This window comes from Molothrus ater, unplaced genomic scaffold, assembly GCF_012460135.2.
Source record: "Molothrus ater isolate BHLD 08-10-18 breed brown headed cowbird unplaced genomic scaffold, BPBGC_Mater_1.1 matUn_MA125, whole genome shotgun sequence".
Lineage (NCBI taxonomy): Eukaryota > Metazoa > Chordata > Aves > Passeriformes > Icteridae > Molothrus > Molothrus ater.
In genome coordinates, this window is record NW_023416577.1 from 67,594 (window position 1) to 80,343 (window position 12,750).

A 12,750-nucleotide genomic window follows, 5' to 3' on the forward strand; every position below is an offset into this window, starting at 1 on the left:
TCCGTGGCAACGCCCCGCCTCCACGCTCATGGCAACCTCCGCCCCGGCGACCGCGGCCCGTCCTTTTCCGAAGAGCCAATCATCAGCGCGTATTCCTGAGTGGCGGCAATAACAGCCAATCAACAAACGTCTCTGACCTGCTCGGCCCGGTCACATTGACTGACAGGTAAATTAACCAATGAGAGCGGAGTGGCGGGCACGCCAGGACTGCCAATCAGCGCGGGGAGGCGGGGCGTCAGCAGGCCGCGGCTTTGTGGTGAGCTGGGCCGGGGGCGCTGGGGGGGAACTGGGACAAACTGGGACAAACTGGGCCCAATTGGGGCCGAGCGGGACGTGTGGGGCCGTGCTGGGATGGACTGGGGCTCGCCGGGATTGACTGGGATGGGCCCCTCTGGGATTGCCTGGGACGCGATGGGTGACAGGGCCGGACTGGGATTGGCTGAGGGGGGGACACTGGGATGGGCTGGGATGGACTGGGCCGCACTGGGATTGCCGGCTGCGCCAGCCCCGTGTGTCCCCTCCGCCCCCCGGAATCCTAAACCGCTCTCGTTCCCCCTTCCTCAGTTCCATCACCCCCAGCCCGGTGGAGTTCCCCGAGCACTGACTCCCAATTTTTTCCTGGCTTTCCCCATTTTTCCCTCTCCAGCCCGATGGAGTTCCCGGAGCACTGATTGATTGCCCATTTCCCCCCGTTTTTCCCTCATTTCCCGCAGCCCGATGGAGTTCCCCGAGCACAGCCGGCAGCTGCTGCGGGGGCTGCGCGAGCAGCGCTCCCGGGGGATCCTGTGCGACTGCACGGTGCTGGTGGGCACCGCGCCCTTCCCCGCGCACCGCGCCGTGCTGGCCGCCTGCAGCTCCTTCTTCCACCTGTGCTACGCCGAGCCGGGCGGCGCGGGAGGAGCCCGGGGCGCCGTGGTGGCCCTGAACAGCGACATCGTCACCGCCCCGGCCTTCGCGCTGCTGCTGGAGTTCATGTACGAGGGGCGGCTGGCGCTGGCGGCGCCGCTGGAGGACGTGCTGGCCGCCGCCTCCTACCTGCACATGAACGACGTGGTCAAGCTGTGCAAGAAGAAGCTGCAGGCGCGGGGCCCCGCCGAGGCCGACAGCACCAAGCGGGAGGAAGAGGAGGAAGAGGAGGACGCGCCCAGCCCGCCCCCGCCGCAGCCCCCGCCGCAGCCCCCGCAGCCGCTCCCCGAGGAGGCGCCGGAGCCGCCGCTGGTGGACGCGGCCGACACGACCCAGCCCGGGGTGGGGGTCGGGGCAGAGCGACCCCCGCCCAGCCCCAGCAGCTCCAGCGAGGCCGCGCCGGGGCCCGGAGCTGCCGCTGCCGCCGCTCCCCCCCTTCCGTCCGCGGGCGGGGGTCCCTGGGCCGCGCCCCCCGTCCCCATCAAGGCCGAGGCCATCGTGATCTCGGACGAGGAGCCCGACGGCGCCCGCCGCCCCCCCCGCGCCCCCTCCCCCGCCGCCGCCGCCGCCGCCGCCTCCAGCCCCGGCCCGAGCGGCGCAATTCGGGGAGGGGGCGGCGCTGGGCCCGGGGGCGCTGGGGGGGCTGCGGGAGCCGCTGTTCCTGGCGCCGCTGGAGCCCCCGCGGGAGCTTCGGGCTGTTCGCCGAGGAGGCCCCGACGTGTCCGACGTGCGGGAAAACGTTCTCGTGCTCGTACACGCTGCGGCGCCACGCCACCGTGCACACCCGCGAGCGGCCCTACGAGTGCCGCCACTGCCTGCGCTCGTACACGCAGTCCGGGGACCTGTACCGGCACGTCCGCAAGGCGCACAGCCACGGCGGGCCCGCCCGCGGCCACCGCGACCCCGCCCGCGACGGCGACAACCCGCCCTGACCGCCGCAGCCGCCCGGGGCACCGGCACGGAGCGAGCCGAGCCGAGCCGAGCCGGCGGCGGGGCTTGGATGGGGACAGCGGGATGGGGACAGCTGCTGTCACCGGGGACACCGGGATGGGGACAATGCTCTGAGCGGGGACACCGGGATGGGGACGGCCGCTCTCACCGGGGACACCGGGATTCGGACAACTGCTGTCACCGGGGCCACCACCGGGACTGCGACACCCGTGCCGTCCTGAGCTGAGCCAGCGGGATGGGGACACCTGCCCTGAGCGGGACCCCCGGGATTGTGACACCGGCTGTGACCGGGACCGCGACCCCGTCCCGGGGGAACCGGAGGGACGCGGGGGCGTGGCCTCGCGGTGGGGGCGTGGCCTCGCGCGGGTGTACGGGGGTCACGCGCGAATAAAGCGACGCTGGACACGGGCGGTGCTTGAGGGGGCGTGGCCCAGCGTGACAGCGCCCCCCGGCGGCCGGGAGGACCTCGGCGTTACCCCAAACCCCACTCGGTGCCGTCCCAGTTCGTCCCAGTCGCTTCTGTTCCCCTTCCAGTCCATCACGGTCATTCCCAGGCCCCTTCCATTCCCTCCCAGTTCCCCTAAACCCATCCAAATCCTTCCCAGTTCCCTTAAACCTTCCCAGTTCCCCTAAACCCATCCCAGTCCTTCCCAGTTCCCTTAAACCCATCCCAATCCCTCCCAGTTCCCCTAAACCCATCCCAGTCCCCCCCATTCCCATCCCAGACCCCCCCGTTCCCCCCATTCCCATCCCAGTCCCCCCCCACTCCCATCCCAGTCCCCCCATTCCCATCCCAGTCCATCCCAGTCCATCCCAGCACGCCCCACAAAGCCTTAAACCACTTTAATCACAAAAATAGACTCTGTGCGGCGGCTCCTATAAAAAGGGGGGGTTTTGGGGAGGGGCGGGCGCCCCCCGCCCGTGTCAGGAGCAGGCGGGGCGGTCGCGGCACGGGGGGCGCGCCCCGAAGAAGGCGGGCTCGGTCAGGGGGTGCAGCAGCAGCAGAAAGCCCAGAACCCCCAGCAGGTACGCGGGGAGCAGCGCCCGGCGCCGCGGGTGCCCCAGGGCCGCGCCCAGCGCCGGGAACCCCATGGAGTTACAGAAGGAGTGACACAGGACCGGCCCCGCCAGGTGACCTGGGGACAGCGGGAAATGGGGATTGGGGACCCCAGAAACACCTGGGGATGGGGAAATGGGGATTGGGGACCCCAGAAACACCTGGGGATGGGGAAATGGGGATTGGGGACACCAGAAACACCTGGGGATGGGGAAATGGGGATTGGGGACACCAAAAACAGCTGGGGACAGCGGGAAATGGGGATTGGGGACATCAAATAAAACACCTGGGGATGGGGAAATGGGGATTGGGGACACCAAAAACACCTGGGGATGGGGAAATGGGGATTGGGGACACCAAAAACACCCGGGGATGGGGAAATGGGGATTGGGGACACCAAAAACACCTGGGGACAGCGGGAAATGGGGATTGGGGACACCAAACACACCTGGGGATGGGGAAATGGGGATGGGAACCCCAAAAACAGCTGGGGATGGGGAAATGGGGATTGGGGACACCAAAAACAGCTGGGGACAGGGGGAAATGGGGACTGGGGACACCAAATAAAACACCTGGGGATGGGGAAATGGGGATTGGGGACACCAAAACCAGCTGGAGATGGGGGAATGGGGATGGGAACCCCAAAAACACACCCTAAATACACCTGGGGATGGGGAAATGGGGATTGGGGACCCCAAAAACACCTGGGGATGGGGAAATGGGGATTGGGGACACCAAAAACAGCTGGGGACAGGGGGAAATGGGGATTGGGGACACCAAAAACACCTGGGGACAGCGGGAAATGGGGATTGGGGACACCAAAAACACCTGGGGACAGGGGGAAATGGGGATTGGGGACCCCAAATAAAACACCTGGGGATGGGGAAATGGGGATTGGGGACACCAAAAACACACCCTAAATACACCTGGGGATGGGGAAATGGGGATGGGAACCCCAAAAACACATCTGGGGACAGGGGGGGAAATGGGGATGGGAACCCCAAATAAAACACCTGGGGACAGGGACACGGGGACTGGGCCCCCCCAAACCCCCCCCGGGCCCCCCAAACCCACCGGTCCTGAGGAACAGGAAGGCCGTGTAGGCCCCGAACACGGCCGTGTAGGAGAACTGGAATGCTGGGGGTGGAAAAGGGGGGTCAGGGGCACCCCAAAATCCCCCAGGACCCCCAAATCCACCCCCCCACCCCTGGCAGAGGCTCAGAGGCACCACAAGAGCCCCCCTGGCCCCAAAAATCCCACCCTGGGCACCCCAAATCCCACCCTGGGCACCCCAAATCTCATCCTGGGCACCCCACATCCCACCCTGGACACCCCAAACTCCCTCAGGACCCCCCAAAATTCCCCCCAGGCCCCCCTCACCTGCTGCCATGAAGATGCTGCCCACGGAGCCGTGGCGGAAGCGGAGCTGCTCAATCACGTGGTGGAAATGGGCTGGGGGAGCAGGATTTGGGGGTTTTGGGGGGTTTTGGGGGGGTTTGGGGTTTTTGGGAGGATCAGGGGGCATTCAGGGGTGCAGGGGAGGGGGAGTCAGTGGGAGTTTTGGGGGGATTTTGGGGTTATTTTGGGGTCCCACTCACGCACCCCAAGGAACGGGGGGCAGGTCAGTACGGGGGCGTTTTGGGGTGGGTTTTGGGATATTTTGGGGGTTTCAGTCACCAACCCCAAAGAACCAAGGACACCCCAGCATTGGGAACTTGGGAACTGGTTTGGGGCGTTTTTAAGGTTTCACTTACCAACCCCAAAGAAGAGGGGGCGGGCCAATAATAGGGGGGTTTTGGGGTGGGTTTTGGGGTATTTTAGGGTTGCACTCACTGACCAGAAAGAACAGGGGGCAGACCAGCATGGGGAGGGGTATTTTAGAGTATTTTTGGGGTATTTTAGGGTATTTTTGGGATATTTTAAAGTTCCACTCACTGACCCCAAAGAAGAGGGGGCAGGCCAGTATTGATCAGGTTTTGGGGTGGGTTTTTGGGATATTTTGGGGTATTTTAGGGTTCCACTCACCGACCCCAAAGAAGAGGGAGCAGGGATATTTTAGGGTATTTTTAGGAGATTTTAGGGTTCCACTCACCGACCCCAAAGAAGAGGGGGCAGGGATATTTTAGGGTGTTTTTGGGATATTTTAGGGTTCCACTCACTGACCCCAAAGAAGAGGGGGCAGGGATATTTTAGGGTATTTTTAGGAGATTTTAGGGTTCCACTCACCGACCCCAAAGAAGAGGGGGCAGGCCAGCACGGCGGGGCCGGGCCCCGTGCAGGGCACCAGCATGGGCAGCATGCAGGCCCTGAACACCAACTCCTCTGTCAGAGGTGCCACCACCTGGTTCCGCAGCCAGCGCACGTCCCCCAGGCACAGCGCCCACACCCGCGGGTCTGGGGGACCCCAAAAACCCCACAGAGCTGAGCCCCAAAACCCCATTAAACTGAGCCCCAAAATCCCACAGAGCTGAGCGCCAAAATCCCATAAAACTGAGCCCCAAAAAACCCTACAGAGCTGAGCCCCAAAATCCCATAAAACTGAGCCCCAAAATCCCATAAAACTGAGCCCCAAAATCCCACAGAGCTGAGCCCCAAAATCCCATAAAACTGAGCCCCAAAATCCCATAAAAATGAGCCCCAAAAAACCCCACAGAGCTGAGCCCCAAAATCCCAAACACGACAAACCCCAAAAAATCCCAAAAACCCCCCAAAAAAATCCACCCCTGGTTCCACAGCCCATGCACCAAGAATCCCACAGAACTGAGCCCAAAATCCCATAAAACTGAGCCCCAAAATCCCATAGAATCATCCCCAAAATCCCATCAAATTGACCCCAAAATCCCATCAAATTGACCCCAAAATCCCACAGAACTGACCCCAAAATCCCACAGAAGTGCCCCCCAAATCCCAGATTCCCACAGGCTCCCCAAACCCAATAAAAACCCCAACGCCCCCCAAAACTCCCTCATTTCACCCCCTCATCCCCCCCAATTCCACTCCCTGTATTGGGGACCCCCAGCCCCGCCCAAACCCCAATTCCTGACCCCCCAAATTGGCGCCCCCTCCCCAAATTGTCCCCCCTTACCCAGGGCCACCCTGATGCCATCGAGCCAGCGCCAGGGACAGTCCATGGACAGCTGGATCAGGGGGCCCAGGAACAGGATCTGGGGGGGCAGGGGGGTGTGGGGGGGGTCAGAAGGGCTTTGGGGGGCTCAGGGAGAGTTTTGGGGGTTCCTTAGTGGGTTTTGAGGGGTCCCAGAGAGGTTTTGGGGGGTCCCAGAGGAATTTTGGGGGGGGTCCCACACCCTCCCTGGTGAGCCAGATCTGGGGGGGTCAGTGAATTTTGGGGGGATCCTGGAGGTCAGGGGGATTTTGGGGGTCCCTAGGGGGGTCCTGAGTAGATTTTGGGGGGTCCTGAGGGGATTTTTGGGGGTCCTGAGGGGATTTTGGGGGGTCCAAGCCCTCCCACACCCACCACACATGAAAGGCCCAGGAAAAGCACTTGAGGGAGGGAGGGGCTCAATAAATTCTGGGGGGGGTCCTGGGAGTCAGAGGGATTTTGGGGGTCCTTAAGGGGGTCCTGAATGGGTCTGGGGGGTCCTGAGTGGATTTGGGGGGGTCCTGAGTGGATTTGGGGGCGTCCTGAGTGGATTTGGGGGGTCCAAGGGGGGTCCCAAGCCCTCCCATCCCCACCGCACATGAAAGGCCCAGGCAGAGCATTTGGGGTGGGGGGCATCCAATAAATCCTGGGCGGGGTCCTGCGGGTTCAGGGGGATTTTGGGGACCCCCCGGGGAGGCTTTTGGGGCTCGCAGCCCCCCCAGACCCACCATGGTGAGCAGCAGAGGCAGCAGCGTGGCCGGGACCAGCCCCTCGAGGCGCAGCCCCAGCAGCGCGGGCAGGGGGGTGTCAGCCTGGGGGGGGGGGGGGAATGGAAATGGGGGGGGGTCAGCGCGGTCTGGGGGGGGCTCCGAGACCCCCCCTCGGTTTTTGGGGACCCCCCTGAGCTCACCTTGACCCCGGTGAGCTCCTTCCAGAGCCACACCAGGGCTGGGGACAGCCCCGACACCACCAGGACGCTCGTGAAGCGACGCTTGATCACCGAGGGGTGGTCCCTGGGGAGGGGGCCCGGGGGGGTCTGCACCCCAAAATCCCCCCCGGGATCCCCCCCGACACCCCCAGGCACTGAGAGACCCCCCCAGCCCCTCCTTATGCACCCAAAATCCGCCCAAAACACACAAGGGCCTGTCCCAACCCCATGGACACCCCAAGGAGCAGAGACCCTCCCCACCAAGGGACCCCAGACCCCCCAGTTTCCCCCAAATCCACCCCAAACCCCCTAAATCCCCTCCAGACACCCCAATTCCCCTGCAGACCCCTCAGATCCCTCCCTGACCCACCGTGCTCGCCCCCAGGCACCCAAATCCCCCCCGGATCTCCCCAAATCCCACCCAAACCCCCCGAATCCCCCCCAAGTTTCCCCCAGACCCCCCAGATCCCCCTCAAACCTCCCGAATCCCCCCCCAGATCGCCCCCCAGACACCCCAATTTCCCCGTAGGTGCCCCTCAGAGCCCTCAGACCCCTCTCCGGTCCCCAAATCGGCCCGAGCCGCCCCGCCGTACCTGGGCAGGGGGCTGCCCCACACGTACAGGCTCCCCACGTAGGAGCAGGCCAGGCTGAGGCAGCCGAGCACGGCGGCCCAGCACGGCCCGGCCCGGGCGGCTCCGGTGCCTCCGGGGGCCGCTCCCGACCCCGGCCCGGCCCAGAGGGAACCGGGGGGCTGCGGGGCCGCCATGGCGGGGGCGGGGCCTAAGCGGGAGGGGCGGGGCCGGCGCGGGGGGCGGAGTGAGGGGAGGGACGGGGGCGGGGTCTGCGCTGAGGGGGCCTGGGCTGGGGCGGGGCGAGGGGCGGGACAAGGGCGGGGCTATTGAGCCGTGTGGGCGGGGCTTAGGGTGGTGGGTGCGGTTATGTAAATGAGGAGGGACGGCCGTGAGGGGCGGGGTGATGGGGGTGGGTGGGAAACTGGGAGGACTGGGAGAAACTGGGATGGACTGGGAAAATGGGATGGACTGGGAAAATGGGATGGACTGGGAAACTGGGGGGGACTGGGATGATCTGGGAGAAACTGGGATGGACTGGGAAACTGGGATGGACTGGGAAACTGGGAGGGACTGGGGAGGACAGGGAAACTGGGATGGTCTGAGAGGGACTGGGATGAACAGGAGAGACCAGGAATGACTGGGATAACGGGGAGAAACTGTGGGAAACTGGGAGCACTGGGGGAACTGGGAGTGACTGCGTGAACTGGGACTGGTGGGAGAACTGGGATCGATGAGGATTATCAACATGAACTGGGAGAACTGGGACTGACTGGGAGGACTGGGAGGACTGGAGGAAATGAAACCCATGAAAGGAACTGGGGCCAACTGGCGTAACTGGGATGAGGCAGGACTGGGTGAACTGGGAGCACTGGGATGGGAGGGGGCTCTGTCCTGTCTCTCAGGGTGTCCACTCGTCGGGCTCCTGCAGTTGGGGGGTCCTGGGGGTTACTGGGAGGGTCCTGGGGATCCCCAGAGGAGGGAGGGACCCCCAAACCTCACCTGGCCCTGGCTGCTCCGGTGCCCTTCCTCCTCCTCCTCCTCCTCCTCCTCCTGCTGCTGCTGCTGCTGCTCCTCCCTCCTTCCCCGGCGCTGCTTTTGGGGTGTCCCTGTGGAGCACAGGAGGGGGCGTTCAGTGCCCGGGGGGGATTTTAGGGACCCCCCACCCCCCATTTCCCCCTCACCCCCGCGGGGCAGCCCCGGCCGGCGCGAGACCTCGGCCCATCTGCAGCGCGCGGCCACCGCCAGGGCCGGCGTGTCCTGCACCTGGTGGGGTGGGGGGACACGGTGACACTGGGGACACCCCCAAACAACCCCCCCCAGCCCCGAGGGGACCCCCCCGAACCCCCAAACCTGCAGGGCGCCCAGGCAGGCGCTGCGGAAGCGGCCGCTGGAGCTGGCGGCCACCACGGCCGTCACCGCGGCCACCGCCAGGGCCTGGGCTCGGGCCACGCTCTGCTGGGCCTGCAGGGGGGAATTTGGGGGGTCACGGGGGCTTTGGGGGGCTCGGGGGGACCCCAAAGTCCCGCACCCACCTGGTGCTGGCGGTGCAGCCCCGCCAGGAGGGGGCGCAGGAGGTTCTGGAGCCCCCGGGCCAGCGCGGGGCGGCCGAGGCGCAGCGTGGGCTCCAGCTGGGCCAGCAGCAGCCGCCGCGTCCCTGGGGAGGGGACCCCGGATTTTGGGGGGGGGTCCTCGAACGGTGGGGACCCCCCCCCGGAGCGGGGGGACCCCCCTGAACCACGGGGATAACCCCTAAGCCATGGGGATGTCCCCAAACCTTGGGGTCACCCCCTAAACCTTGGGGTCAGCTCCCAAATTTTGGGGTCAGCCCAGCTCGGGGGCTGAGCTGGAATGGAGGGTCTGAGGGAGGGGGGCACCCCAAAACCGTGGGGACACCCCCAAAATCTTGGGGACGGCCCACAGGGACACCCCCAAAGTCATGAGGAGACCTCACAGAACTTGGGGACAGCCCAAGAGCTCAGGGACAGCTCGAAAATTTGGGGACCTTCTGGAGCCACGGGGACACCCCCAAAATTTGGGGACAGCCCAAAATCGGGCCCACCCCCCCCCCCCTTACCTGTGTCGTACCCCCCAAAGGGGTCCCGGTGCCGCAGGAAGAGGAAAACCAGGAGGGTTTTGGGGTCCCCCTCGGGGGAAATTTGGGGGTCCCCATCCCCCTCGGGGGGGTCCCAGCGCACCCCAAAGGTGACATCGGGGGGCACCGGCTCTGTGGGGACAACACAGGGGGGCTGAGAGAGGGGGAACCCCGAAATTCCCCCTGAAATTCCCCCCAAAAAACCCAGGAACTCCACAGACCTTCCTCATCCTCACTGGAGCCTCGGGGGTCCGGGGGGGTTTTGGGGTCCGGGGGCGTTTTGGGGTGCAGGGGCGTTGCAGCCAGGCCGAAGCCCCCCCAGTCCCCCAGCACAGAGGGGTCCCGCAGGGTTGGGGGGGCCGGGGGGGGCACGGGGACCCCCGCGGGGTCGAACAGGTAAAGGTGGGGAGGTCAAGGAGAACAACGAGGGGGGATGGAGCCCCCCAAAATCCCCCAGAACCCCAAATCCCACCTGGGCATCCTGAGATCCATCAGGGAACCCGAATTTCCTCCCCTGCAGCACCCTGAGACCCCCCTGGATAACCCAAAACTCCCCCTGGGCACTCTGAGACCCCTTCTGGGCACCCCGAATCCCACCCCAGGACCCCAAGTCTCCCCCAGACACCCCCACAAACACCCCAAATCCCACCCCAAACACCCCAAATCCCACCCCAAACACCCCAAATCCCACCCCAGGACCCCAAGTCCCCCCAAACCACCCCAAATCCCACCCTGGGCACACCTAAACCCGCTCAGGTTCCTCAAAACCCCCACAAACACCCCAAATCCTCCCCCAAACCGCCCCAAGTCCCACCCTGAGCACCCCAAATCCCACCCCAGGACCCCAAATCTCCCCCAAACACCCCCACAAACACCCCAAATCCCACCCCAAACACCCCCAAATCCCACCCCAAGCCCCCCGAATTGCCCCCCAAACCCCCCGGTGCCCCCAGCCCGGATATCTGCACTCGGCTGAGGGGGGGTCCCTGCCCGGGGGGGGGTCCCGAGGGCGCAGACCGGGAGCAGCTCCAGGTCCCCCCCGAATCCCGCGGCCGCCAGCGGGGGCGGCACCGGCAGCGGCAGCGGCGGCCCCGGGCACGGCCGGAGGCGGCTGCAGGGCGGCCTGGGGGGGACGGACCAGTACGGACCAGTATGGACCAGTTCGGACCAGTTCGGATCAGTACAGACCAGTCTGGACTGGTCCGGATCAATCTATCCCAGACCTACCCCAGTCCCATCCCAGTTCATCCCAGTTTGACTCTGTACTACCCCCGTGCCCCATCCCAGTTTATCACTCTCTGTTCTGACCTGTCCCAGTTCATCCCAGTTCATTCCAGTCCTGTCTGAGTCCCCTCAATCCCATCCCAATCCCTGTCCCATCCCAGTCCCCCCCAGTCCATCCCAGTGCCCCCCAGTCCAATCCCAGTCCCCCCCAGTCCCCCCCAGTCCATCCCAGTCCCATCCCAGTCCATCCCAATCCCTCCCAGTCCAATCCCAGTCCATCCCAGTCCCTCCCAGTCCATCCCAGTCCATCCCAGTCCATCCCAATCCCTCCCAGTCCATCCCAGTCCATCCCAGTCCATCCCAGTCCCTCCCAGTCCATCCCAGTCCCTCCCAGTCCCATCCCAGTCCCATCCCAGTCCATCCCAGTGCCCCCCAGTCCATCCCAATCCCTCCCAGTCCCCCCCAGTCCATCCCAGTGCCCCCCAGTCCCCCCTAGTCCATCCCAGTCCCCCCCAGTCCATCCCAATCCCTCCCAGTCCCCCCCAGTCCATCCCAGTCTCCCCCAGTCCCCCCCAGTCCATCCCAATCCCTCCCAGTCCCTCCCAGTCCATCCCAATCCCCCCCAGTCCATCCCAGTCCCATCCCAGTCCCATCCCAGTCCATCCCAGTCCCTCCCAGTCCATCCCAGTCCCTCCCAGTCCATCCCAGTCCCCCCCAGTCCCCCCCAATCCCTCCCAGTCCATCCCAGTCCATCCCAGTCCCTCCCAGTCCATCCCAGTCCCCCCCAGTCCCCCCCAGTCCATCCCAGTCCCTCCCAGTCCATCCCAGTCCCTCCCAGTCCCCCCCAGTCCATCCCAGTCCCCCCCAGTCCATCCCAGTCCCTCCCAGTCCGTACCCACTGAAGTGCCAGCTCTGCACCCTCAGCCTCATTCCCGCCTGTGCCCAGGGGGGCTCCGGGCTGGGGGACACAGGGGGGGGACACCCCAGTTAGGGGGTGCCCAGAAGTGGGGTGACCCCAGTTAAGGGTGGGGGACCCCAGTTTGGGTGATCAATGTTGGGGTGTCTCCAGTTTGGGGGTCCCGGGGGTCTCACCTGAGGGTCCTGGATGTGACCTTCCCATCGATGCTGACACAGAAATGAAACTCGACCTGGGAGGGGGGCACGGGGGGGTCACTGAGGAACCCCCTCCCCTTTTTGGGGACCCCCCCAGGACCCCCAAACCCCGCCCTGGTACCTCGGGGTGCACGAGGCTGGTCCGGTGCAGGAGCTGCCACAGGGACCCCCGGGCGGGGGGCAACAGCAGGGGGGGGTGACAGATCTGGGGGTGGGGGGGCACAGGGGGGACCCCAAAATCCTCCACGACCCCCGGGGGGGGGGGCACAGGGGAGGACCCCAAAATCCTCCACGACTCTCATGAGGGGCAGATCTGTGGGGTCTGGGGGCACCCCAATACCCCCTCAAGGAACTGGGCCCAGTTTGGGGGTGTCCCACCCTTTCCCCCGTGTATTTTGGGGGGGTCCCAGCCCCCTCCCATGACCCCATTTCCCCTCTCCCCCCCCCGCCTGACCCCATTATTTCCCCCCCACCCCCCCAAATCCAGGCCACCCCGACTATTTTTATCCTCCTGCCCCAATTCCCATTCCCGAGGGGCTCTTAGGGCCCCCCCGACCCCAATTCCTCCCCCTCAAGGTGACCTTGGGGGGGGTTGGGAAAGAGAACAGAGAGAGGGGGGACCCCCAAAATACCCCCCAAAAACCCCAAAACTCACCTGGAAGCTCCTTTGCACCTGAGCCCGGGCCAGGATCCGCCCGCAGCAGGGGGGAGGATTTGGGGGGGCTCCCGGCAGCTCCTGCACCCCCCGAGGGGCTGGGGGGGATTTTGGGGGGGATTTAGGCGGCTTGGGGGGGGGGTTTAGAGATT

The 12,750-nt window shown here is 65.3% G+C and overlaps 2 protein-coding genes across 2 annotated transcripts; one reads left to right on the forward strand and one right to left on the reverse strand.

The window, feature by feature from the left end:
• The first annotated feature begins 501 nt into the window (after nucleotides 1-501).
• LOC118701068 (zinc finger and BTB domain-containing protein 3-like) lies at nucleotides 502-2,265 on the forward strand. The gene is given in 2 exon segments (XM_036405668.2): nucleotides 502-1,583; nucleotides 1,586-2,265. Coding segments are annotated over 2 exon segments (1,119 nt in total). The 5' UTR covers nucleotides 502-717; the 3' UTR covers nucleotides 1,839-2,265.
• A 420-nt stretch (nucleotides 2,266-2,685) lies between these two features.
• LOC118701071 (CAAX prenyl protease 2-like) lies at nucleotides 2,686-7,708 on the reverse strand. The gene is made up of 8 exons (XM_036405671.1): nucleotides 7,536-7,708; nucleotides 6,925-7,027; nucleotides 6,743-6,826; nucleotides 6,000-6,078; nucleotides 5,141-5,308; nucleotides 4,295-4,366; nucleotides 3,989-4,051; nucleotides 2,686-2,993 (listed from the first exon to the last, which is right to left on the reverse strand). Exons 1-8 carry the CDS (start codon nucleotides 7,706-7,708, stop codon nucleotides 2,782-2,784), a joined length of 954 nt encoding a protein of 317 aa, XP_036261564.1. The 3' UTR covers nucleotides 2,686-2,781.
• Between the last annotated feature and the right edge of the window lie 5,042 nt (nucleotides 7,709-12,750).

Bases quoted from the DNA above. Each gene is read 5' to 3' on its own strand.
- LOC118701071 (XM_036405671.1), bottom strand. From the start codon at position 7,708: ATGGCGGCCCCGCAGCCCCCCGGTTCCCTCTGGGCCGGGCCGGGGTCG. The intron at 6,079-6,742 runs GTGGGTCTGGGG...CTGCCCCCCCAG, and splicing joins TGCCTCTGCTGCTCACCATG to ATCCTGTTCCTGGGCCCCCT. The intron at 2,994-3,988 runs GTGGGTTTGGGG...CGCTGTCCCCAG, and splicing joins CTTCCTGTTCCTCAGGACCG to GTCACCTGGCGGGGCCGGTC.